This window comes from Heptranchias perlo, chromosome 21 (assembly GCF_035084215.1).
Source record: "Heptranchias perlo isolate sHepPer1 chromosome 21, sHepPer1.hap1, whole genome shotgun sequence".
Classification (NCBI taxonomy): Eukaryota; Metazoa; Chordata; class Chondrichthyes; order Hexanchiformes; family Hexanchidae; genus Heptranchias; species Heptranchias perlo.
Window position 1 is genome coordinate 6,034,170 of NC_090345.1, and position 27,670 is coordinate 6,061,839.

The 27,670-nt window shown below is 47.3% G+C and overlaps 1 protein-coding gene across 1 annotated transcript in view; it reads right to left on the reverse strand.

Moving 5' to 3' along the window:
• Positions 1-27,670, reverse strand: part of zgc:171482 (zinc finger protein) — a 254,986-nt gene that overhangs the window by 37,163 nt on the left and 190,153 nt on the right. The window contains exon 6 of the mRNA XM_068002795.1: positions 23,090-23,186. Coding sequence (XP_067858896.1) covers positions 23,090-23,186 — 97 coding nt within the window. The remainder of the gene's footprint in view (positions 1-23,089; positions 23,187-27,670) is intronic.

Sequence of the window (27,670 nt, forward strand, 5' to 3'; positions counted from 1 at the left end):
GAACATAGGAACAGGAGTGGATCATTCAGCCCCTCAAGCCTATCCTGCCATGCAATTAGATCATGGTTGATCTGTATCTCAACTCTATCTACCTGCCTTGGTTCCATATCCCTAATTACCCTTACCTAACAAAAATCTATCAATCTCGGTTTTGACATTTTCAATTGACCCCCCCAGCCTCGACAGCTTTTTGGGGGAAGAGAGTTCCAGATTTCCACTCCCCTTTGTGTGAAGAAGTGCTTCCTGACATCACCCCTGAATGGCCGAGCTCTAATTTTAAGGTTCTGCCCCCTTGTTCTGGACTCTCCCCACCAGAGGAAATAGTTTCTCTCTATCTACCCCATCAAATCCATTAATCATCTTAAAAACCTCAATCAGATCACCCCTCAATCTCCTCCACTCGAGGGACTACAAGCCTAGTCTACGCAACCTATACTGGAATAGTTAGATTACTAGAGGGATGAGTTTCGATCGGCCGCTTGACTTTCCATCGTCCTTGACTTTGTCTCCTGTTCATTGTTCTGTTGTAGTCACGTGACTGCCTGAACACATACATTGTGATTATGCTGTGCCTGGACTCGCTCCAGCGTTCCTCTGATTCAGTACACACTCAGTCTTACCGGCTGCACTCCCAGGGGTTTGAATTGCAGCTGAATCTGCTGCGGTAACAGCTGCTCTCATTAGCAACGTGCGCGCTGCATTGGGCAAAATGCTGGCATCACCTGGGCACCTTTGGCGAGCCGACATCTGCTCCTGAATGCCCTCCGCAGAAAGGCGGAAGCATGTCGTTGTGATCCCGTGCAATGCTGGCAGAAGCAACGAGACGGTGGTCAACGTCAGCCCACCTGTGCCCGGTTTGCATTTTTCAAAATATATAATTATAATTTTTAAAAAAAGTTTGTATGGAGTCCGTCTGTTACAGGTCAATGGATTCCTGTACTGTATAAATCAGGATAACAATTGGGTGAAGGGAAGGGCAAGTGGGGGGGTCTGTGAACCACCTGGCTCCGCTGGACATCGAATTATACCCAAAACAACTTCCATAGAATCACAGAATTTTACAGCACAGAAGGAGGCCATTCGGCCCATCGAACCCATACTGGCTCTCTGAAAGAACTTTCCACTTAGTTCCATTCACCTGCCCTTTCCTCAGCTGACACTTGGAAAATGGCCAAATGTAAATCGAATCACAGTCACCATGTTGGGTCCCAGTCTATTGAACCAAAGAAAGAAAGACTTGCATTTATATATTGTCTTTCACGACCTCAGGAAGTCCCAAAACACTTTACAATCATTGAAGTAATTTTTTGAAGTGTAATCACTGTTGTAATGTAGGAAACACGGCAGCTAATTTGATAAGGACCACATAACCTGTTTTAGTGATGTTGATTGAGAGATAAATATTGGCCAGAACTCCCCTGCTCTTCTTGGAAATAGTGTCATGGAATCGTTTACGTCCACCTGAGAGGGCAGACGGGAGCCTCGGTTTAATGTCTCATCCGAAAGACGGCACCTCCGGCAGTGCAGCACTCCCTCAGTACTGATGTACATTTACCTGAGGAAGGAGGAAGCCTCCGAAAGCTTGTGAATTTAAAATAAAATTGCTGGACTATAACTTGGTGTTGTAAAATTGTTTACAATCCCTCAGTACTGGCACTGGAGCTTCAGCCCAGATTATGGGGCTCAAGTCTCATGGAGTGGGACATGAGCCCGTGATCTTCTAGACTCAGCGGCGAGAGTGCTACCCACTGAGCCGCGGCAAACCAAGACACATTCACCACGCAGGGTCCAAGCCTATTCAACTAAGCCCATATTCACTGTAATGGGAGTCAAGCAATTCACCTATGCCAATATTCACCAAGCACGGCCCCAGCCTATTCAACTGACTTGGCATACACCATGCCCGGTGGTTAGTGAGGTACATGAAGGCTGTCAGCACATGTAGAGCAGCACCTCAGCAAGAGCTAGTGCCTTCAGGTGAGGAACAAAGGAAAAGGGAGAAGACTTGGAAGCAATTACTTGCTGGCTATCCTTTACACTACATAATGAGCACTCATTAGATGCCACACTGTGGGCTCATGACCTGGGCTCTCAAACAACAGCTGAGAGTTAAATATCATTAGTTTCGTCTCTTATCTCCAGTCAGGATTGCTGTCAGCAGCACATCGAAATGACTCAAAGTGCTTAAATAAAGGACTGGCATTTATATAGCATCTTTCAGCATCGGGGGTGGTGCCAGAGGATTGGAGAATTGCAAATGTTACTCCCTTGTTCAAAAAAGGGTGTAAGGATAAACCCAGCAACTACAGGCCAGTCAGTTTAACCTCGGTGGTGGAGAAACTTTTAGAAAAGATAATCCGGGACAGAATTAACAGTCACCTGGACAAGTATGGATTAATTAAGGAAAGCCAGCACGGATTTGTTAAAGGCAAATTGTGTTTAACTTGATTGATTTTTTGATGAGGTAACAGAGAAGGTCAATGAGGGCAATGTAGTTGATGTGGTGTATATGGACTTCCAAAAGGCGTTTGATAAAGTGACACATGGTAGGCTTGTCATCAAAGTTGAAGTGCATGGAATAAAAGAGGCAGTGGCAGCATGGGTACAAAATTGGCTAAGTGACAGGAAACAGAGAGTAGTGGTGAATGGTTGTTTTTCGGACTGGAGGGAGGTATACAGTGGTGTTCCCCAGGGGTCGGTGCTGGGACCACTGCTTTTCTTGATATATATTAATGTCTTGGACTTAGGTGTACAGGGCACAATTTCAAAATTTGCTGATGACGCAAAACTTGGAAGTGTAGTGAACAGTGAGGAGGATAGTGATAGACTTCAAGAGGATATCGACAGGCTGGTGGAATGGGCGGACACATGGCAGATGAAATTTAATGCAGAAAAGTGCAAAGTGATACATTTTGGTACGAAGAACAAGAAGAGGCAATATAAACTAAAGGGAACAGAGAGATCTGGGGATATTTGTGCACAAATTGTTGAAGGTGGCAGGGCAGTTTGAGAAAGTGGTTAAGAAAGCATACGGGATCCTGGGCTTTATAAATAAAGGCATAGAGTGCAAAAGCAAGGACGTTATGATGAACCTTTATAAAACACTGGTTCGGCTACAACTGGCATATTGTGTCTGGTTCTGGACACCACACTTTAGGGAAGATGTGAGGGCCTTAGAGAGGGTACAGAACAGATTTACTAGAGTGATTCCAGGAATGAGGGGCTTTAGTTACGTGGATAGACTGGAGAAGCTGGGGTTGTTCTCCTTCGAGCAGAGAAAGTTGATAGGAGATTTGATAGAGGTATTCAAAATCATGAAGGGTCCAGACAGAGTAGATAGAGAGAAACTGTTCCCATTGGCGGAAGGTCAGGAACCAGAGGACACAGATTTAAGGTGATTGGCAAAAGAACCAAAGGCGACATGAGGAAAAACTTTTTTACACAATGAGTGGTTAGGATCTGGAATGCACTGCCCGAGGGGGTGATGGAGGCAGATTCAATCATGGCCTTCAAAAGGGAACTGGATAAGTACTTGAAGGGAAAAAATCTGCAGGGCTATGGGGATAGGGACTAGCTGGATTGCTCTTGCAGAGAGCCAGCACAGACTCGATAGGCTGAATGGCCTCTTTCCGTGCTGTAACCATTCTAATGATTCTAGGCTTCAGGATGTCCCAAAGTACTTTACAGCCAATGAAGTACTTCTGAAGTGTAATTACTGTTGTATTTTAGGAAACACAGCAGTCAATTTGTGCACAGCAAGATCCCACAAACAGCAATGTGATAATGAGCAGATTATTTTATTTTAGTGATATTGGTCAGGACACCGGGGAGAACTCCCCTGCTGGTCTTTGAATTAGTGCCATGGGATCGTTTACATCCATCTGTGAGGGCAGATGGGGCCTTGGTTTAACATCTCCTCCAAAAGACTCCCTCAGCACTGCAACTAGATTATATACTCAAATCTCTGGAGTGGGACTATGAACCCTTGACCTTCTGACTCAGAGGTGAAAGTGCTACCAACTGAGCCACAGCTGAAACCTACATTTGAAGGGCAGTAACTATCGTCACGTAGATAAACAAGGCAGCTGTTCATTGGCAGCAACGTCCCCCCGACAGCACTGTCATTCTATTGGTGCTGGTTGAGGGAGGAATGTTGGCCAGGCTTTGTCACGGGGTCTTTAATATCCGTCAGGACCACCAGGAAAACAGTCTGAGCGTTGGATTAGTGTCTCATCCAAAGAACTCCGTCAATGCAGCACACACTCAGTACCGCACTGGAATATCGGCCGAGATCCGACCTTAAAACAATGAGAGTATTCCTTCTGCAGTGGGAGGGTTACTACTTCCTGTAATAGGAACAGAGATAACAATTGGAACATGAGCGAGGACCTTTTTGAGGAAGCCACAATGGTGTAAAGTACATACTAGAGACTATACAAACTGCTCTGGTCTGGTATCATACAGCTTGTGTGTGTCTCAGCATCAATTCACGAGGGTGGGATCATGGATAAGGACAGGATATCGAGTGAGGAGAAGATATCGAGTGAGGAGAGAATGTTGAATGAGGAGAGGATATCGAGTGAGGAGAAGATATCGAGTGAGGAGAGGATATCGAGTGAGGAGAGGATAGAGAGTGAGGAGAGGATATCGAGTAAGGACAGGATAGAGAGTGAGGAGAGGATAGCGAGTGAGGAGAGGATATCAAGTGAGGAGAAGATATCGAGTGAGGAGAGGATGTCGAATGAGGAGAGGATATCGAGTGAGGAGAGGATAGCGAGTGAGGAGAGGATAGCGAGTGAGGAGAGGATAGCGAGTGAGGAGAGGATATCGAGTAAGGACAGGATAGAGAGTGAGGAGAGGATATCGAGTGAGGAGAGGATATCAAATGAAGAGAGGATATCGAGTGAGGAGAGGATATCGAATGAGGAGAGGATATCGAATGAGGAGAGGATATCGAGTGAGGAGAGAATATTGAGTGAGGGGAGGATAGAGAGTGAGGAAAGGATAGTGAGTGAGGAGAGGATATTGGGTGAGAAGAGGATATCGAGTGAGGAGAGGATATCGAATGAGGAGAGGATATCGAGTGAGGAGAGGATATCGAGTGAGGAGAAGATATCGAGTGAGGAGAGGATATCGAGTGAGGACAGGATATTGGGGGGGGGAGAGGATATCGAGTGAGGACAGGATATCGAGTGAGGAGAAGATATCGAGTGAGAAGAGGATATCGAGTGAGGATAGGATATTGGGGGGTGAGAGGATATTGGGGGGGGGAGAGGATATCGGGTGAGGAGAAGATATCGAGTGAGGAGAAGATATCGAGTGAGGAGAGAATATTGAGTGAGGAGAGGATAGCGAGTGAGGACAGGATATTGGGTGAGGACAGGATATTGGGTGAGAAGAGGATATCGGGTGGGGAGAGGATAGAGAGTGAGGACAGGATATTGAGTGAGGAGAGGATAGAGAGTGAGGAGAGGATATTGGGTGAGAAGAGGATATCGAGTGAGGAGAGGATATCGAATGAGGAGAAGATATCGAGTGAGGAGAGAATATCGAGTGAGGAGAGGATATCGGGTGGGGAGAGGATATCGAGTGAGGACAGGGTATCGAGTGAGGAGAGGATATTGAGTGAGGACAGGATATTGGGGGGGAGAGGATATCGAGTGAGGGGAGAATATTGAGTGAGGAGAGGATATTGGGTGAGGACAGGATATCGGGTGAGGAGAGGATATCGGGTGGGGAGAGGATATCGAGTGAGGACAGGATATCGAGTGAGGAGAAGATATCGAGTGAGGAGAGGATATCGAGTGAGGACAGGATATTGGGGGGGAGAGGATATCGGGTGAGGGGAGGATATCGAGTGAGGAGAAGATATCGGGTGAGGAGAGGATATCGGGTGAGGAGAAGATATCGAGTGAGGAGAGGATATCGGGCGAGGAGAGGATATCGGGTGAGGAGAGGATATCGAGTGAGGAGAGGATATCAAGTGAGGAGAGGATATCGGGTTTGATGTCCCAGTCATTACCACCTCATTTAAAAATGCCCACCGTGCTGGGACCAGAGAATCCGTGTCAGCTCCTGTACCTGTACCTGTGGATAAGAATTCACTCCCATCTGAAATGAGTTGGACATGGGGTGGGTGCTAAAGCGGGTGGAGACTTGGCATTCTGGGTCCCTGCCCCAGTTTCCCTCCCCCCTCGACCAGCATATCACTGAAAAAAAATAAAGTATTCACATACAAAAGGCGCCTGTATCTGAGACACTGCTCTTCCGATTCAAAAGGACCTTATGTCTGGTTGATTTTTTTTTGCAGTCTCTCCCCTCCCCGCCCCCCCCACCCAGCCCTACCCCAGTCCTTTTTATTTTACATTTTCTAAGCCTCTGAAAGTCATTACTTCAAAAAAAAAATGCCCATCAAATACTGAGCGATTTCATAAACACTTCATTTTCTCTCGCCGCCTTGAACCTTAATCTGAAGGGTATTCCGCGGGGAAAGTGTTTGATATGCAAGGTGCTCCCTCTTGTTGTGTCTCAAAGTTAAAAGTTATCAAATATTTCCCTCTACACAGCAGGAGAAATACTGCACCTCGAGCCCAGTATGACACCACATCTAAACAATTTTCTTTCTTTGGAGAAATGCAACGCAGAGACCCAGAGCGGAGGGACAAGCACCAAGACTGAAGAGCTTCGGAGAAAAGGCACGATAAATCACGGAGTAGCACTGGGGCGAGGCCAAATTTGGATTCCAGAAGCCGTTTCATCTCCTTTATTTATTCTTTTTGCCCCGAGTGCCAGGATTCAGTGAGATATGGTTCCGTCTGGTTGGCGTTCTATTGCTGAGAATTGACTGCATTGTGAATTTCTGCGTTATTAAACATTTCCTTAGTCCAATGAATACACTGAATTACTTTACAGTCAATAGGAAAATTGTCAAGCTTCAGTGAAACTAATGGCCCTCCCGCACTATACTTTGTGCAGGCCACTGACTCCCAATACAGCTCTCAATTGGTCAACAGGAGGTGCACAAGCGCGGCCCACAAGTCCATCTCACTGGATGGAAAGTGGTTGGTTGCCAAGTGACCAACGCCTCTCCGTGGCGACCAAAATTGAGAACGTCGAATCGGACCGAGGAAATGAACGGGGAGGGGGGGTCGCTCATTGGTGCGTCCACGCCCAATGCCACTGCGCGAATGAGTCAGAGAAAATAGTTTCCAAGGTGAAAATAGGAAAGATTTTTAAAAAAACATCTGTATCTCAGTGTCGGCTCCTGTACATGTAAACTAGGGACTGGATAATAATTCTCTCCTGTCTGGTACATCGAGTTACATCGAAATTACAGCACAGAAACAGGCCATTCGGCCCAACTGGTCTGTGCCAGTGTTTATGCTCCGCACGAGCCTCCTCCCTCCCTACTTCATCTCACCCTATCAGCATATCCTTCTATTCCTTTCTCCCTCATGTGTTTATCTAGCTTCCCCTTAAATGTATCTATGCTATTCACCTCAACTACTCCATGTGGTAGTGAGTTCCACATTCTTATCACTCTCTGGGTAAAGAAGTTTCTCCTGAATTCCCTATTGGATTTATTAGTGACTATTTTATATTTATGACCTCTAGTTCTGGTCTCCCCCACAAGTGGAAACATTTTCTCTACGTCTACCCTATCAAACCCTGTCATAATCTTAGAGACCTCTATCAGGTCACCCCTCAGCCTTCTCTTTTCTAGAGAAAAGAGCCCCAGCCTGCTCAGCCTCTCCTGATAAGGCCCGTGTGTGTCTCAGCGTCAGCTCCTGCACCTGTAAACTACACACTGCATAATAATTCACTCTCGTCTGGTACTGTACGGCTCGTAAGAACATAAACATTTTTAGGGAAAAGGCCGTTTAACCTAACCGACCTGTCCTTTTTGATTGATCTCAACCCAGCTACAAACATTCTCACTACATCCTGCAATTCCTTCCCTTCCCAGAAAAGATTCCAATTGTCTCTTGAACCCATTTGTAGTGTCAGCTTCAATGACCTTCCCCGTTAACTCATTCCACAACTTCTATTGCTCTCTGGGTGATAAAGTTCGGCTTGGCTTCCCCCTTTTTTTCTCACGGCTTCCTCAATTTTAACTGTGTCTCCTGGGATTTGAACCCATGACCATTGTGAACAGTTTGCCTGGATCAATCTTTCTCCGTTTACAACACGTGATCGTCTCACAGTCTCGTCTCCAGAGAAACCAAGGCCCAAGTCTTGCAGACTGCCCCCACGACTTAGGAACATAGGAACAGGAGTAGGCCATTCAGCCCCTCGTGCCTGCTCCGCCATTTGATAAGATCATGGCTGATCTGTGATCTAACTCCATATACCTGCCTTTGGTCCATATCCCTTAATACCTTTGATTGCCAAAAAGCTATCTATCTCAGATTTAAATTTAGCAATTGAGCTAGTATCAATTGCCGTTTGCGGAAGAGAGTTCCAAACTTCTACCACCCTTTGTGTGTAGAAATGTTTTCTAATCTCGCTCCTGAAAGGTCTGGCTCTAATTTTTAGATTGTGTCCCCTACTCCTAAAATCCCCAACCAGCGGAAATAGTTTCTCTCTATCCACCCTATCTGTTCCCCTTAATATCTTATAAACTTCGATCAGATCACCCCTTAACCTTCGAAACTCCAGAGAATACAACCCCAATTTGTGTAATCTCTCCTCGTAACTTAACCCTTGAAGTCCGGGTATCATTCTGGTAAACCTACGCTGCACTCCCTCCAAGGCCAATATGTCCTTCCGAAGGTGCGGTGCCCAGAACTGCTCACAGTACTCCAGGTGCGGTCTAACCAGACTTAAAGTTCTCCTCCCTGCAAGTGTGTTCAAAGAACCTTTTTAGCTGTGAAACTTTTTTAGGCCGAGACTCCCAGTGGCAGTACTGAGGGAGTGCTGCTCTGTCGGAGGTGCCGCCTTTCGGATGAGACGTTAAACCGAGGCCCCGTCTGCCCCTCTCAGGTGGATGCAAAAGATCCCACGGCACTGTTTCGAAGAAGAGCAGGGGAGTTCTCCCCGGTGTCCTGGGCCAATATTTATCCCTCAACCAACAAAGGGATAGAAGGTTATGCTGACAGGGTGAGATGAAGTAGAGTGGGAGGAGGCTCGTGTGGAGCATAAGCGCCGGCATAGACCAGTTGGGCCGAATGGCCTGTTTCTGTGCTGTAAATTCTATGCAAAGAAGCAGCTAAAACAGATTATCTGGTCATTTATCTCATTGCTGTTTGTGGGATCTTGCTGTGTGCAAGTTGGCTGTCGCATCTCCTACATTACAACAGTGACTACACTTCAAAAGTACTTCATTTGCTGCGAAGCAGTTTGGGACGTCCCGAGGTGGTGAAAGTTCCTGTTGTTGGGGTTAATACAGAGCGGCTCCCCCTGCTGTTTTCCTGATAGGTTCTTGCACCCTTTACACTGAGATGGATCAGAGCACGGGGACGATACTGAACGAGTGCCAGTCTTACGGTCGAAAACCATTTTCTTTTTTTTTCAATGGGTCTCCCGCCAGGCGAGTGATAGCGAGAATCAAGGAGCAGAGAGATCAAAATGGATTGCAGCGTCAAATTCACTCCTGTCCGACAGCAGCTCCAACACCATCAGTCGATTGACTGTGGATGGATTGTTTGTGCTGGGTACGTTTCAAACTTGCATTTACATCTGCTTCAGCGATGAATTGACGGACAACTGCTGAAATGAGGCTGGGGGAGGGGTGAAGGGGGGGTGGTGGGTGGGTACGGGAAGGAACACCTGTATGACTTTGATGTTTCCGCTTGTGGGGGAGACCAGAACTAGGGACCATAAATATAAGACGGTCACTAATAAATCCAATGGGGAATTCAGGAGAAAATTCTTTACCCTGTGGTCAGACTGTGGAACTCGCTACCACAAGGAGTAGTTTAGGCAAATAGAACAGAGACATTTAAAGGGAAGCTAGATAAACACATGAGGGAGAAAGGAATAGAAGGATATGCTGATAGGGTGAGATGAAGTAGGGAGGGAGGAGGCTCGTGTGGAGCATATACACCGGCATGGGCCAAATGGCCTGTTTCTGTGCTGTACATTTTATGGAATTCTATATTCCCGTCGCCCTCGATATTTTAAGGCATAAGTTTTAATCTGCTCACAATCAGCACTTGGTCTAAAGTGAGACTTCAGCCACCAGTCGTGACGTGAGCTGCTGAGAGCAATCCAGCTTGTCCTGCAACAATCGTCAATCCCGTGCTGAAACGTATTTAGTCCCAGACTGCTCCCATTCCCGGCTGTTTCCTCTTCTCTTTCAGACAGGGAATGACAGCTCCATGACTGACAGCGATAAGGTTCAGCTAAAATATCTACAAGATGCAGCAGGTGCCAACTCTGCTATTCCCACCTTTCTGCCCCTCTGCCTCTGCACCTCCCTCTCCTCCTTTAAGACCCTCCTTAAACTTACGACCCTCCAGCCCTCCAACCTTTGGAGAACTCTGCTTTCTTCCAACTCTGGCCTCCTGTGTATCCCCCCCACTCCCTTCAGCCCACCCTTGGCGGCCGTGCCTTCAGCTGCCTGGGCCCTAAGCCCTGGAATTCCCTCCCTAAACCTCTCCGCCTCTCTCTCCTCCTTTATGATGGTCCTTAAAACCTACCCCTTTGACCAAGCTTTTGGTCACCTGTCCTAATATCTCCTTATGTCAAATTTTTGTCTGATAATCGCTCCTGTAAAGTGCCTTGGGATGTTTTACTACGTTAAAGGCGCTATATAAATGCAAGTTGTTGTTGTCTTTGACTCTATTCCAACATTGAAAGACCTGAAAAATTGACTTTGCTGCATCTGAAAATCTGGTCCTGACGTTGAGAGACCCTCCCCTTGCCGAGCAGGTGTGATTGGAGGATGCTCACGTTGGAGAGTCGGGAGGCGTGGCCGGTTTTGTGGATGGAGATTCGTTTCGGGCCTCACGCCGGCCAGGATCCGGTGGGCAAGAGTCGAATTTCCCGGCCTCAATTCCCTGGGCAAACGGCCACAGAGTCACCACTCGGGCGAGGTAACGTGAGGGTAGCATATCCCATGAGTCCAGCACCCGGCGATAGTCAGAACCTTCCGGAGAAGACTGGGGGAAGCAGGGAGTCACGGCAGGAACAGGGGAACTTAGGGGAACAGGAGAGAGGCCATTCAGCCCCTCGGGCCTGCTCTGCCATTCTATTCCATCTGTACCCCAACTCCATTTACCCGCCTTGGTTCCAATTCCCTTGATACCCTAACCCAGCAAAAATCTGTCGATCCCAGTCTTGAAAGCTCCAATTGACCCCCAGCATCTACAGCCTTTTTCGGGGAGAGAGTTCCAGATTTCCGTTACCCTTTGTGTGAAGAAGTGTTTCCTGATTTTGCTTCCTGAACGGCCTATCTCTAACTTTAAGGTTATGCCCCCTTGTTCGGGATCCCCCCACCAGAGGAAATAGTTTCTTCGTATCTACCCCATCGTATCCCGGGGCGGCAGCGGCCCAGATTATTTTTTTGTGGGCCCCAGAGGTGCACTCCTGCGAAGACCCCCCCCTACCTCAAATGACAACTGGGGCCCTATTGACCTCGTAGGACCCCGATTTCCATATTGTAAAGGGGCCTATTGCTCGAAACAGGCGGGCTTTTTGGACACCTGGCGGCAGGCCCCGTTCGAAATGGAGCCGGCCGCATCGCCGGCGGTAACGGTGGCGTTACGGGCTCCATTTTGAGGTTGTTAACGCTTTGCTAACGCCAGATGAAAGGGGGTCAAAATCGACCCCGCAGTGTCAGTTGTTTTTTGCAGTCTTTCAATTCTAAGTAAATGTAAAATGGAAGCGATAGAAAAGTGGTTCTTTTGCCTAAAATGGATTGCCTTACTATTTCCCGATCTTAAATCTCTTAACACTGGGACTTTCCATAGGGAGCTGTAGAACGAGAGCAGAATCAGCAATAACTGGGAAAAACCAGGAGACTGTCCTGACATTTTTGCTTATGTGCCGAGAAATACGGCAGTTTTAGCTGACCCTGGCTGGTTTAACTCATTAACCTGCGTGTGCCACTTCTGCTGTCGGCCCTTGTGTTAATTGATGGTTTGACGTTGCCCTGGTTACATCTCCATCGACCCTGCACATACCCAGCATTCTCTGCTTCACACACCCTGTCATGCTCTAGTTTGAACGTTTTCATTCCCCTCATTTTTCACTCCCAGCTTTCCTTGTTTTCCGTCTGTATTTATATCCAGGTAAAACATTTGTACCAAAGTTCAGGAATTCTTGTGTATGTAAATATATAAGACAACTCAATGCCTCATACACTGATCCCAGCTTTCAAACGCTTTGTATTTACTTGAATTTTAAAAGTGGAGACGTACAAACTCAAACAGCTTCTCCCTGGTGATGTTCTAGAAGACGATAATTGGTTTCTAAGACTGCAACTTGACTTGGCCCAACTTGCCAAATAAACCAGTGAGCTTTCCGAACTGATCCCAGTCCCAGCTCTCCTTGTCGCCACAGCCTGTGGAACGTTGGAAGAGCTGCCAATATAACACAAGTACAGCTCCAAGTACGGCGTGGCTCCCGTTAAGTTGCAGGACAGGACGTTGAACTGAGCAGAGGCGCTTTTAGTTTGGATCGAGGGAGGGAGGGGACGTCCGTGAGCATCTCCGTGTACTTGCGTTGCTAAAACCGACTCGCTTCTCCCGTACAGCACAGTCATAGGCCCATGAGAAAAAGCTGCCCGTTTTACACCCCGCCTCATTCTACTCTCCGTTCACTTCAGCGTTGAGTAAAATTGGGGGGGGCGGGGTGGGGGAGGTCAGACGGGCCTCTGACTCGAACCTGCCCCATTCCCGCCAGGACAGTTAGGTTAAAATCGGGGCTGAGGGCTACAATTCCGCTGTCGGGATAAGGGAGCTGGTTTCAGCAGTGCAAAATGCGTTCAGCTACTCACAGTCACCCCTCTCCGGCGATCCGAACTAAATAAACACCAAATATAAAAAGCACATGAAATATTATGCTCTTATGATAAACCTTTATAAGAATTTCAACAACTTGCATTTATACAGTGTCTTTAACGTAGTAAAACGTCCCAAGGCACTTCACAGGACCGTAAATCAGACAAAATTTGGCACTGAGCCACATAAGGAGATATTAGGACAGGTGACCAAAAGCTTGGTCAAAGAGGTAGTTTTTAAGGAGGGTCTTAAAGATAGAGTGAGAGATTTAGGGAGAGAATTCCAGAGCTTAGAGCCGAGACAGCTGAAGGCACGGCCGCCAATGGCGAACGGAGGGAGTGACGCACCAGAGGTCAGGAGGAGCACAGAATTCTCGGAGGGTTGTAGGGCTGACGGAGGTTACAGAGTCAATAAATCACTGGTTTGGTCTCAGCTGGAGTATTGAGTCCAATTCTGGGCACCACACTTTAGGAAGGATGTCAAGGTCTTGGAGAGGATGCAGAGGAGACTCACTAGGTACCAGGGAAGAGGGACTTCAGTTATGTGGAGAGACTGGAGAAGCTGGGGTAGTTCTTCTTAGAGCAGAGAAGGTTAAGGGGAGATTTAATAGAGGTGCTCAAAATTATGAAAGTTTTTGATAGAGTAGATGGGGAGAAACTACTTCTACTGGCAGGAGGGTCGGTAACCAAAGGACACAGATTTAAGATAATTGGCAAAAGACCCAGAGGAGAAATGAGGAGAATTTTTTTTAAAGAGCGTGTTGTTATGATCTGGAAATGCACTGCCTGAAAGGGCGGTGGAAGCAGATTCAAAAGGGAATTGGATAAATATTTGAAAAGGAGAAATTTACAGGGCTGTGGGGAAAGAGCAGGGGGGAGTGGGACTAATTGGATCGCTCTTTCAAAGAGCCAGCACAGGCACAACGGGCGGAATGGCCTCCTTCTGTGCTGTAAGGTTCTATGAAATTGGAAGCTGGGCAGCAGCACACCGTTATTGAAAATACAATCTCAATGATGCTGACTAAGGACATTTCCTCCCTCAGTCCCTCCCTCGAAACCTCCTCCACAATCAGGCCAGAAAAAGGTGGGACCAATGAACTCATAGAATTACCACTACAGTGTCAAATACAAAACACGGAATGGGCCAACAGGAAGGATATATTGGCCTTGGAGGGAGTGCAGCGTAGATTTACTAGAATGAAACCTGGACTCCAAGGGTTAAATTACGAGGGGAGATCACACAAACTAGGGTTGTATTTCCTGGAATTTAGAAGATTAAGGGGTGGTTTGATCGAAGTTTTCAAGATATTAAGGGGAACTGATAGGGTAGATAGAGAGAAACTATTTCCACTGGTTGGGGAGTCTAGAACCAGGGGACATAGCCTAAAAATTAGAGCTAGCGCTTTCAGGAGTGAAGTTAGGAAACACTTCTACACGCAAAGGGTGGTAGAAGTTTGGAACTCTCTTCCGCAAAGGGCAGTTGATGCTAGCTCAATTGTTAATTTTAAATCTGAGATTGAGAGATTTTTGTTAACCGAAAATATTAAGGGATATGGGGCTAAGGCGGGAGTTAGGTCACAGATCAGCCATGATCGCACTGAATGGCGGAACAGGCTCTACTCCTGCTCCTATGTTCCTATAATATACTGGAATAGCGATGACTAACATCAGACTGACGGAGTGGGCAGGTGGCAGGACATGCTTCAATCCCTGGTGGGACTGAACCCCTTCCTGCTTGATTAAAGGGATGACCAAACCGTTACGGACCTTCGGTTTAGCCCTCAGCTGGAGTATTGGGTCCAATTCCAGGCACCCCGCTTCAGGAAGGACCCCAGCCAGGAGTGGGAATCGAGCGAGCAGCAGTCCGATACGAGACCGCATGGTAGATGGTTCGCCAACTCGACCATTGACCGGAAATTTGATACAGCAGTCAGGAAGGCCGCACTTCATCTTAAAACAATATCTTGACAGCGATATAAGGGGTGAAGTAACATCAAATCTAACAGAAAGAAAACTTCTGTATCAAACAACGGACTGATGCCTCCAGAATGTATGTCGCACGCCTGCAACATTCAATTGCATTAAAATAGATTTTACAATTTCTGTCTTTGACTTAATGTGAGGCATCGACTGCTCCATTGCTCTCAGCGTGCCCTGGTGTACAGTCTGTTTGCAATTATGTTAATAAAATGCAAACGTATGTCCTTCCGAGTTGAAGGATTGCGGAAATCACAACCTGACGGATATTTTTCTGTTGTTGTTGTTGCTTCAGTGTAATGTCCGCAGGACAAGTTTCTTTACAAAATCTGTTCAGACATTCATTGCTTCCAAGGCTTCAAGAAAATGTATTTATGTTGTGTGGATCCTTGCCAGAGAACTGATGGCTGACTGTGCGGGTGAAAGACTCATGGGAACATAGGGATTGCTAGACGGAAAAAGACCAAAGTCCATCGAGTTCGTCCTCTACCACCCTGGTAGTCGCCTGATACAATGATAATGGAGCTGTTCACTAATCATAGCAATCGATCTCTGTCAGTTAGCCTTCAACAGACCCAGATATGAGGCCGCCTTCAGTCATCCGGGCTGTAAGCTCTGGAATTCTCTCCCTAAACCTCTCTGCCTCTCCATCCTCCATTAAGACGCTCCTTAAAACCTACATCTTTGACCAAGCCTGTCCTAATATCTCCTTATGTGGCTCGGTGTCAAATTTTGTTTGATAAACACTCCTGTGAATCGCCTTGGGACGTTTCACTACGTTAAAGGCGCTATATAAATGCAAGTTGTTGTTGTTATAACGGTTCTGTTCATCTATTGCAAGACCCTGCAAATTCCACCAAGAGCTGCTCCTCCCTAGAGCTACTTCTGAATCCAAAAGATAACTATTTAGAAAAATATTACTTTGAATGTTAACGCTGGTGCGAGTGACAAGGCTACTTTAAGGAGGAGGAAATTCATGAGGCTGCGTTAACTTAAATGGATGTTTCAGAAATGAGTCCCGTGAGTAAAATAGAGCGACGCACGATGATACACAGGCCCAGAGCTAACGCTGTCCCGTTGCATGTTAACAGCTTGTTAAGCAGCAATTATCGGGAAACGTGCAAATTTTTAACGCAATTACTGTTTTTTTCAGACTTATTCCCATGTCAACCTAGAGTTAAAGCAGCTGTGAGAGCATTAGTAACATCAGGAACAGGAGGAGGCCATTCAGCCCCTTGGGCCTGCTCTGCCCTTCAATGGCTGATCTGTACCTCAACTCCATTTCCCCCCTTTGCTCCGTATCCCTTGATACCCTCACCCAACAAAAATCTATCGACCTCAGTCTTGAAAAGTCCAATTGACCCTCACCATCCTCAGCCTTTTGGGGGGAGACAGTTCCAGATTTCCACTTTCCTTTGTGTGAAAACGTGCTTCCTGATTTCGCTCCTAAACGGCCTGGCTCTAATTTTAAGATTATGCCCCCTTGTTCTTGATTCCCCCATTAGTTGAAATAGTTTCTGCATATCTACCCTATCGAATCCTTTTAACATTTTAAAAAGCTCGACCAGATCACCCCTTAATCTCCTATGCTACAAGCCTAGTCTATGCAAACTGTCCTCAAATTTAACCCTTCAAGCCCCGGTATCATTCTGGTGAATCTGCGCTGCACCCCCTCCAAGGCCAATATATCTTTCCTGAGGTGCGGTGCCCAGAACCGAATGTGGTCCTTCAGATGGGAGCAGTCTGAGAGCAGGAAAGGTCGGTGTGGTCAGTGAAACTGTACGTAGCTTATCGTTACCATCCAGAGAGGTCTAAAGGTACAACTCACATGATTCACTGCTACCTAAAATGCCAAGAGTACCATGTACGTGTCAGCTACGATGACCTTGTGAAGACCACAGTGTGAGGAGACTACGCTTAGAATGATAGCACAGAAAGAGCCCATTTGGCCCATCGTGCCTGTGCTGACTCTCCGAAACAGCTATCCAATTAGTCCCATTCCTCTGCCCTTTCCCCATACCCTTTTCCATTTTTCTTCTCCAAATATTTATCCATTTCCCTTTCGAAAGCTATTATGTGTTCTACTTCCACTGGTCAGGCATTCCATGTCCTAACAATTCTGTGTTAAAAAAAAATTCTCTCCCTTGTTGTGTTGGTGAATTCACAGACTGTCGCTGGACCTTGCCGTGCCTTCAGCTGCCTTAGGCCTTAAGCTCTGACATTCCCTCCCTAAACCTCTCCGCCTCACTCTCTCTTCCTTTAAGACGCTCCCTAAAACCTACCTCTTTGCCCAAGCTTTTGGTCGCCCATCCTAATATCTCCTTATGTGGCTCGGTGTCAAATTTTGTTTGATAATCGCTCCTGCGAAGCGCCTTGGGACGTTTTACTACGTCAAGGGCGCTATATAAATGCTACTTGCTGTTGTCAATCAACCAAAGATCTATCTGCGCTGCCAGGGACGAGGAAAGGCCTTTCAACCCACCAAAGCCCAACCCCTCTCACCCATCAACTCTCCCATCGAGGCATCTAATTGTGTTTGGATGGACCTCAGCTTCGGTGAGCTGGTTCGGGTAAACAGTTCCCAATGCTCTTCGCTCATTGACCTGACCAATCTTTCCCTTTCAGACGCTGTGCACTGCACCATTTCCAATTAACAACGTCGACTAGGTGGAACTGAGAGACAAGTGCGTAGCTGCTCTGTGCTCCATCACTGCCTGGATAATGGAATTTGCTGAGTGGCGGCCTCCCTAACAGGACTACAGCACAGGGTGCACAGAACATTAAATACGCAGATTGCTGGAAGGGCAATCTGTTCTCATTTCCCATTTACCTTCACCTTTCCCGGAGAAACAGCAGGTACGTGTGTGACCTGCAGACTTGGCTCAGAGTGCTCATTTTTAACCAGAGACCTGAAGTGAGTGAAGCTCAAAGTCATGACTCTTTAAATTATTAAATTACCATTTCGAAACAACCCAATGAAGGGGTGAGGAGAGACGTGGAGAGACTGGAGAAGCTGGGATTGTTCTCCTTAGAGCAGAGAAAGTTAAGCGGAGATTTAGTGGAGGCGTTCAAAAAATGATGAAGGGTCTTGATAGAGTAAATAGGGAGAAACTGTTTCCAGTGGTAGGAGGGTCGATAGGACACAGGTTTAAAATAATTGGCAAAAAAGCCAGGGAGGAGATGAGGAGAATTTTTTTACACAGCGAGTTGTTATGATCTGGAACGCGCTGCCTGAAAGGGCGGTGGAAGCAGATTCAATAATAACTTTCAAAAGGGAATTGGATAAATACTTAAAATTTGCAGGGCTACGGGAAAAGAGTAGGGGAAGTGGGACTAATCGGATAGCTCTACAAAGAGCTGGCACAGGCATGATGGGCCAAAGGGCCTCCTTCTGTGCTGTATCATTCTATGAATTAGAGAAAGCTTTTAAACTATTCAAAGCAGCCCCTGCCTGATGGCTCAGTGCGGGTATTGGCACCGGCCAGTGTGGTTCCAAGCCACAAGGGCCAGCAAGGTTCCAGGTTTTTTTTTATTCGTTCACGGGATGTGGGCGTCGCTGGCGAGGCCAGCATTTATTGCCCGCTTTGTGTTGAGCTAGCTAATCTCAGCCAGGATGGTGGTAAGGATGGTTTAATTGGCCTCAGCACCACTAGATTAGAAAGGGAAAAAAAAAAATCAGACTAGGAGTCCCTGCTACTCACTGTCCAATGACCTGTGCTGGAACATTGAGCTTAACTGTGATGCCCTTCATGGTAGAATTGCCTGCTGACACTAAGAAAGAAAGGTTTGGCATTTATACAGCACATTTCATGACCTCAGGATATCCCAAAGTACTCTACAGCCAATGAAGTACTTTTGAAGTTTAGTCACTGTGTTAATGTAGGAAACGGGGCAGCCAATTTGAGCACAGCAAGATCCCACAAACAGCAATGCGATAATGGCCAGATAACCTGTTTCAGTGATGCTATGAGAGGACCATGCGCGGTGTGTACCTCAATTCCAGATATACGTTCCAGGAGTGCGAGACTCCCCGTCAGAATGTGAATTGAAAAAATTGCCCCTTAGGTGTGAGCTGTGGTTCAGTGGGCAGCACTCTCGCCTCGGAGTTAGAAGATCATGGGTTCAAGTCCCGCTCCAGAGACTGGAGCACAAAATCCAGGCTGACACTCCAGTGCAGTACTGAGGGAGTGCTGCACTGTCAGAGGTGCCGTCTTTCAGATGAGACGTTAAACCGAGGCCCCGTCTGCCTGGGTGGACGTAAAATATCCCACTGCAGTATTTCGAAGAAGAGCAGGAGGGTTCTGCCCAATACTTATCCCTCAATCAACATCACTAAAAACAGATAATCTGGTCATTGTCACATTGCTGCTTGTGGGATCTTGCTGTTCGCAAATTGGATGCCGCATTAGAATCGTGACCGCACTTCAAAAGTAATTCATTGGCTGTAAAGCACTTTGGGGTGTCCTGAGGTCATGAAAGTTGCAATATTAATGCAAGTTGTTCTTTTTTGCTTGATTACCCACTTCCCCTGGCCTCAAATGGAACTCCTGCTCATCCTCCGTAACTGAAAGCTCTTCCCAGATGCTCGGTTCCCTCTTTTCCCGCCTGGCACTTCTTTTCCTCATAACTCTCGATGAAGTTCAAGTCTGTCCAAGACTTGGAATTTTGCCTTCCCATCTGGGGATGCCCTTTGAGCGCATCTCACGCACCCCTGGACGGGATACAAGGAAGCTTTGGTTGCCTGTTAAATGACCCCACTCTCACCTCCAGTGTCCAACCTGTCTTTGTCCCTTCTTATCTCCATTGTATCAACGTTACTATGCAAATTGAATCATTGAATCATAGAATCTTACAGCACAGAAGGAGGCCATTCGGCCCATTTGCCTGTGCTGGCTCTTTGAAAGAGTCATCCAATTAATCCCACATCCCTTGCTCTTTCCCCATAGCCCTGCAAATTTTTCCTTTTCAAGTATTTATCCAATTCCCTTTTGAAAGTTACTATTGAATCTGCTTCCACCGCCCTTTCAGGCAGCGCATTCCAGATCATAACAACTCGCTGCGTAAAACAATTTCTCCTCATCCCCCCCCTGGTTCTTTTGCCACCCGCCTTAAATCTGTTTCCTCTGGTTACCGACCTTCCTGCCAGTGGAAACAGTTTCTCCTTATTTACTCTATCAAAACCCCTCATTGCTTCCTTCACCATTCCTCTCTCGTTCTCCCTAAGCCCTTGACGGCCTTTATCCTTTTCACTGTGGCTTTTCCAGTTTCCTCAGCTCAGTGGGCGGCGCGATGGTTACCAAAATGTCAGGCAATCGATCGAATCGAGATATTTTAATAAAACAGCTGGAGTTTCTCTTCAGTGCAAAGCGCTCCTTCAGGGTCTGACTGGCATTTTGCTTTTCACGTACAGGAGAGCGCTCAAATCTCAGTAGAACCCGTGAATAGTGACTGTTCAGAAAGAGCCGAGCTCAGCGTGATAGAGGACTTGTGTACAAAGGGACCTGTGTGCCTTTGAGTATCTCATGTGCAGGACCTTCTAGTGAGGAGCCCTGAACGCGCAGAGAAAGGCAGCGGGTGCCAATTGAAATCTCTCGCTAAGTAGAACAGGCTTATGTGCAGATATTTGAGAGAGGGAGAGGGAGAGAGAAGTTGTATTTATATAGCAGCTCAAGAGGTCATCCCTCGGGTTGCCAACTGATTGAACCTATTCCTGGAGGTTTCATCACATGCCTCCAACTGCCCCGCCTCCACATTCCCGCCATTGGTTGCCCGACATGTCCATCATCACGGTGCCCCGCCTTCCCACGGCCAATCAGAATTGCTACCTGACTGGATGATTCTTGACTGTCAGTCAAACAGCCGTCTTATCCCATCTCCAATATTTTTATAACTAATAAACAGATGTGTTCAAAGAAAATGAAAAAAAGCACACAATATTTTTTAATGCCGTTATGATTTTTCTCCTAGGATGTTGCTCGCAGCAGCACTCTCCTGATGATTAATCTTCAATTCCTGGAGACTCCAGGCCAACCCTAGTCTCCCGGCATGCCCCAAAGTGCATCACGTACAATGAGTTATTTTGAAGCGTAGTTACTTTTGCCTAGGTTGGATGTGGCAGCCGTTTTATGCACAGCAAAGTCCCATAAACAGCAGTGAGATGAATGACCAGTGAACTCGTATTTTTTTACTGGTGCTGGTTGAAGGAGGAACATTACCCAGGTCATAAATCCTTTCTCACAGGCGCAGTGGGCTGAGTGGCCTCCTCTACGGAATCGAGCTAAACACTGACGCTCCTGGAACTGGCTGCCAACTTTCCCGCCCCTTTTAACGCCAATTCCACTGGCACAGGGGTGAGAGAAAGATCACCTGTAAGATTTTGTTTTAGTACCAAACTCAGGAGCACGAGGGAGAGAGATGTATTTCCATCTTAGTGATCAAGGAACAGACTTCAGGCACTCAATGTTGTTTGGGAGAGATTTCCACAGTCAGGAGAGCTTTAAAGAAAGACTTGCATTTCTATAATGCTTTTCACAACCTCAGGACGTCCCATAGCTTTACAGCCGATGAAGTACTTTTGAAGTGTAGTCACTGTTTGAATGTAGGAAAGGCAGCGTTCAATTTGCACACAGCAAGATCCCACAAACGGCAATGAGATAAATGACCGGATAATCTGTTTTAATGAAGTCAGTTGAGGGATAAATATTGGCCCAGGATGCCAGGGAGATCTCCCCCGCTCTTCCTCAAATAGTGCCATGGGATCTTCTACATCCACCTGAGAGAGCAGACAGGGCCTCGGTTTAAAACCTCATCCGACAGTGCTGCGCTCCCTCAGTGCTACACTGGGAGTGTCAGCCTAGATTATGGGCTCAAAGTCTCTGGAGTGGGACTTGAACCCATTGACCTTCTGACTCAGAGGCAAGAGTGTTACCCACTGAGCCACGACTAACACCGAAACATGCCATCGTATTCCATGTGGACCTTGGGGACAGACATAGGACGTTAAAGAGCCATCTGCAACATGCCCAATGGGACACATTCCAATAAAAACTATTCCAGCTGTGTTTACAATGAGTTCATCCGTGACACTATAATTACCCCTCCAGAAATGGAGTGCTATGAAGCTCAATATTATCTAAATGTCTCTCAACGGTGTTCATCACCCGAGAATAAACTGCACAACCAATCGATCGCCACTAAGTGACACACCGTTGAAGAAACACTTTACAGCTATTTTTCCAAATTGAGGGAATTACTGCAAGCACATCCCAGGGACAACTTGGAACATACTGATGAATTGCTACTGTAAAAAATGTATATAATTTTTAAAGCCACGGTGCGTGATTGGTTTGTTCTCTTGATGTCTTGACCCTGGTTCCTTGGTTGCGTGGGACAAGGCCCAGGACAATCAGTGATCATTGATTCAATCACAAGCAACTGGGCCTAATGCCACTGGGAGCTGGGCAGCTGATTGATCAATGAGGTCACAAGGCCACAGCTACCAATCCACCTAAAGGGCGCGAAATGTCTGAGAGACGTACTTGCTGCTCAAATTATTTTCCCTAACGTCTGAAGAGAACAATATACAAGAGTAGATTATCCGTGAAGCAGCAAGTGGTGTCCAGGGGGACCATCTCTGGGGTCAGCTCCTGTTATTTATTCATGGTGAACACCAGGCCCAGATTGGGCTTAGTGCTGGCAGCTTCCAGCAGAATATAAACCACTTGAATCCCTCGATTAGATTCCCGCCTGTAACCCACCCCCGATATCCGTTATTCTATATATAAACCCCCCGAATCCCTCGATTAGATTCCCGCCTGTAACCCACCCCCTGATATCCGTTATTCTATGTATAAACCATCCGAACCCCTTGATTAGATTCCAGCCTGTAACTCACTCCTGGGTATCCATTATTCCATATATAAACCCCCCGAACCCCTCGATTAGATTCCAGCCTGTAACTCACTCCTGGGTATCCGTTATTCTATATATAAACCACCCCAAACCCCTCGATTAGATTCCAGCCTGTAACTCACTCCCAGGTATTTATTATCATGTATATAAATCATCCGAACCCCTCAATTGGATCCCAGCTATCCATTATTTACAGTTCCATTGAGGGTGGGCTTTTTAGCCCTCTCATCGACAAGTTATTTAAAAACCTTTGCTTACTTGCTCTGGTGCTTGGAGCCCTGTAGGTGAGCGTGAAACTGTTCCACCGAGTTCAGGATCACATTACAGATGTTGCAAGTGTAGCTGCTTTTCAAAGCTGTTGGCGGAGAAGAGAGAAAAAAGGAAAGGACTGAATCTCTATTTGCTGCGTTTGAGTTATACCCGAATCACAAGAACTGGGTGAAGTCCTGCAGTATCCCTACACAGATCTGGGGGTCCTTATGTTTTGGATCTTGCCAAATGCTAAGCTTAGATGGGGGTGGGAGTGGGAATGTTGGGTTTATACGGGATATTGTTATATATCCCTATTGCCCTTATGTGCAGGTAATATAGGATGTTGTCATACACCCGTTGCCCCTAATACAAGTTCAAGTACTAGGAAACACTGAAACATCTCATTAATACTCTTTATTACATCAAGTCAATGAGATATAAAACACAACTCTTTACATGCAGAGCATATGAGATATAGGTATCAATGATACTCACATACCGAGGACTCACTCAGGAGTTCGTAAACGTGTCACCTTGACTGCTTACACTAGCCTCCACAAGGCTAGATCAAGAGTCCCCAGGAGCTCCAGTGTGTGTATCCTTTATAAGTTTAATTACGGAGGAGAAATGTAATTACCATATGTCATCACATTCTGTTGCCATGTAACGGTTAAGGTTAGTGGTTAAGGTTAGCTGCTGCCATTTCTTGTGCATGCCTTTGATGCCATGGCTTGTTTATTACACTTCAGACATTGCACACACAAGTGCTCATTAGTTCTCTGTAGCATTCGAAGTCTCATATGGCCATTGCAGAATGAGTGCTAATATGTGGGTGTATATTTAAAAGCTCTTCTGCTGATACTTACAGGGTGTCACTACAGGGAGACACTCTCGACTTCACCACAACCACCGTGCCATCGGATTATTTGTCCAATAAAAAGTCACGGATGAGCCATGAATTTCACCCAGCTAAACTTTCCCCCCAAATTTGGTTGCACGCACTCGAATTTCCGATACGTGCTCCCGATGGACGAGGCTCCTCGCTGTTAGCGTAAAGTCGGAAAATTGGCCCTAAGCATCAGCGTCACCTAAAACCAACCTGACACCTGGCGAATGCTTTCACTACTTCACAATATTCTCTGAGGGATGAGCGTAAAGGTACAAAAACAACACTGGCATCTACCCGACAATGTGGAAAGTTGCCCAGGTATGTCCTGGCCACAAAAAGCAGGGCAAATCCAATTCGCCCAATTACCGCCCCATCAGTCTACTCTCAATCATCAGCAAAGTGATGGAAGGTGTCGTCGACAGTGCTATCAAGCGGCACTTACTCACCAATAACCTGCTCACCGATGCTCAGTTTGGGTTCCGCCAGGACCACTCGGCTCCAGACCTCATTACAGCCTTGGTCCAAACATGGACAAAAGAGCTGAATTCCAGAGGTGAGGTGAGAGTGACTGCCCTTGACATCAAGGCAGCATTTGACCGAGTGTGGCACCAAGGAGCCCTAGTAAAATTGAAGTCAATAGGAGTCGGGTAAAACTCTCCAGTGGCTGTAGTCATACCTAGCACAAAGGAAGATGGTAGTGGTTGTTGGAGGCCAATCATCTCAGCCCCAGGACATTGCTGCAGGAGTTCCTCAGGACAGTGTCCTAGGCCCAACCATCTTTCGCTGCTTCATCAATGACCTACCCTCCATCATAAGGTCAGAAATGGGGATGTTCGCTGATGATTGCACAATGTTCAGTTCCATTCGCAACCCCTCAGATAATGAAGCAGTCCATGCCAACATGCAGCAAGACCTGGACAACATCCAATTAGGGTTGATAAGTGGCAAGTAACATTCACACCAGACAAGTGCCAGGCAATGACCATCTCCAACAAGAGAGAGTCTAACCACCTCCCCTTGACATTCAACGGCATTACCATCACTGAATCCCCCACCATCAACATCCTGGGGGTCACCATTGACCAGAAACTTAACTGGACCAGCCATATAAATACTGTGGCTACAAGACCAGGTCAGAGGCTGGGTAATCTGCGGCGAGTGACTCACCTCCTGACTCCCCAAAGCCTTTCCACCGTCTAGAAGGCACAAGTCAGGAGTGTGATGGAATACTCTCCACTTGCCTGGATGAGTGCAGCTCCAACAACACTCAAGAAGCTCGACACCATCCAGGACAAAGCAGCCCGCTTGATTGGTATTCCATCCAACACCCTAAACATTCACTCCCTTCACCACCGGCGCACTGTGGCTGCAGTGTGTACCATCCACAGGATGCACTGCAGCAACTCGCCAAGGCTTCTTCGACAGCACCTCCCAAACCCGTGACCTCTACCACCTAGAAGGACAAGGGCAGCAAGCACATGGGAACAACACCACCTGCACGTTCCCCTCCAAGTCACACGCCATCCCGACTTGGAAATATATCGGCCGTTCCTTCATCGTTGCTGGGTCAAAATCCTGGAACTCCCTTCCTAACAGCACTGTGGGAGAACCTTCACCACACGGACTGCAGCGGTTCAAGAAGGCGGCTCACCAACACCTTCTCGAGGGCAATTAGGGATGGGCAATAAATGCCGGCCTCGCCAGTGACGCCCACATCCCATGAACGAATAAAAAAAAACAACACCATCCTGTCAGACTGTTGATCATTCAGTGAATCATTCCATTACTTCACACTGTTCTCCAAGGGTAGCAAACTGGCGAAGTGCATCCGCATTTTGTTTATAAACCCCAGTAAAACTTGGCTCCAAATTGCCTCTGCAACTTCCCCCAGCCCTACATCCCAGCCCGAGACCTATGGTCCTCTCACTCTGGCCTCGTGTGCATCCTCTTCCAACTCCTCCTCAGTTGCCTTGGCCCGACTCTTTGTAACTCCTTCCCGTTAAAATCTCTCAGCCTTTCTCAGCTCCTCTAAAATTGGAGCGAGCCCATGACTTACTGGTAGCATTCTCACCTCGGAGCTAGAAGATGCAGGGTTCAAACCCCACTCCAGACAATCCCAACAAGTGGAAACCGGAGCTCCAGACAGTCCCAGCGAGTGGAGATCGGAGCTCCACACAGTCCCAGCAAGTGGAGATTGGAGCTCCAGACAGTCCCAGCGAGTGGAGACCAGAGCTCCAGACAGTCCCAGCAAGTGGAGACCGGAGCTCCACACAGTCCCAGCAAGTGGAGATCGGAGCGCCAGACAGTCCCAGCGAGTGGAGACCAGAGCTCCACACAGTCCCAGCAAGTGGAGATCGGAGCGCCAGACAGTCCCAGCGAGTGGAGACCGGAGCTCCACACAGTCCCAGCAAGTGGAGATCGGAGCGCCAGACAGTCCCAGCGAGTGGAGACCAGAGCTCCACACAGTCCCAGCAAGTGGAGACCGGAGCTCCAGACAGTCCCAGCGGGTGGAGACCAGAGCTCCAGGCAGTCCCAGCAAGTGGAGTCTGGAGCTCCAGACAGTCCCAGCAAGCGGAGACCGGAGCTCCAGGCAGTCCCAGCGGGTGGAGTCTGGAGCTCCAGACAATCCTGGCAAGTGGAGTCTGGAGCTCCAGACAGTCCCCGCAAGTGGAGACCGGAGCTCCAGACAGTCCCGGGGAGTGGAGACCAGAGCTCCAGACACTCCTGGCATAGTGGAGACTGGAGGTCCAGACAGTCTCAGGGAGTGGAGACTGGAGTTCTGGGGAGTGGAGACCAGTGCTCTGGCTCTGAATTGTGGGTTGACATCCAGCAGAATACTCCTGGGCTGGGTGGGCCCCCCTCTCATCATATGGGTGGTGGGAGCCCAAAAAACTCTCCCACTGTATAGGACTAACTTCCACCCCCCCAACCACTGTCTGGTATAAAGGTGGTGACAGCCATGGAAGAAGTGTTCACATTGAGACCTGTCAGACTGTGAATCCTTCCACTATCCTCCAAGGGAAGCAACAACAGCTCCTTTAAAAACCCATTGCCGCTCAATATCTGTTTCTCATTTGTGAACCACCCTGGGACATTTGCTTCGTTCAAGGTCTATATATATGTAAGATACTGCTTTTTGCTGTTAATGCTGCTCACAGCCTGCCAGCAACCCATGAAAAGTCAGCCCAGTCACGATGTGTCTTCCCTTCCACTCTCGCTCTCTCCCTGTGGGTAGGTCTGCTCCGTCTCTGCACCCCCCCCCCACCAACCCACCCACCCACCCCCACCTCAGTGGGTTGGCCGGTGAATCGTGTCTCAACCACAATTCTCAACCTGCAAATAAAACCAGGGGCACGGGTTCTTAAAAAACAGGGAGAAACTGCCACGGTCGTAACACTTTGCAACATAACCTCAGATTTTCATTGCTTTCTAACTATTGTTATTGGTGTTAGTAATGAGTTTATGCTTTGTTATGGTTACCACAAATCCAAATTATTGGCTTTTCGGTAAGGTACTTAGTCAATCCACAAATAGTGCAAACAAAGCATTATTCTAGAGGAAAGAATTCAAAAGCAGAGATGTTATTGAACTTATATAGAACCTTGGTTAGACCACACTTAGAGTGCAGTCCACAGCTCTGGTCTCCATATTACAAAAAGGATATAGAAGCACTGGAGAAAGTGCAAGGATAATACCAG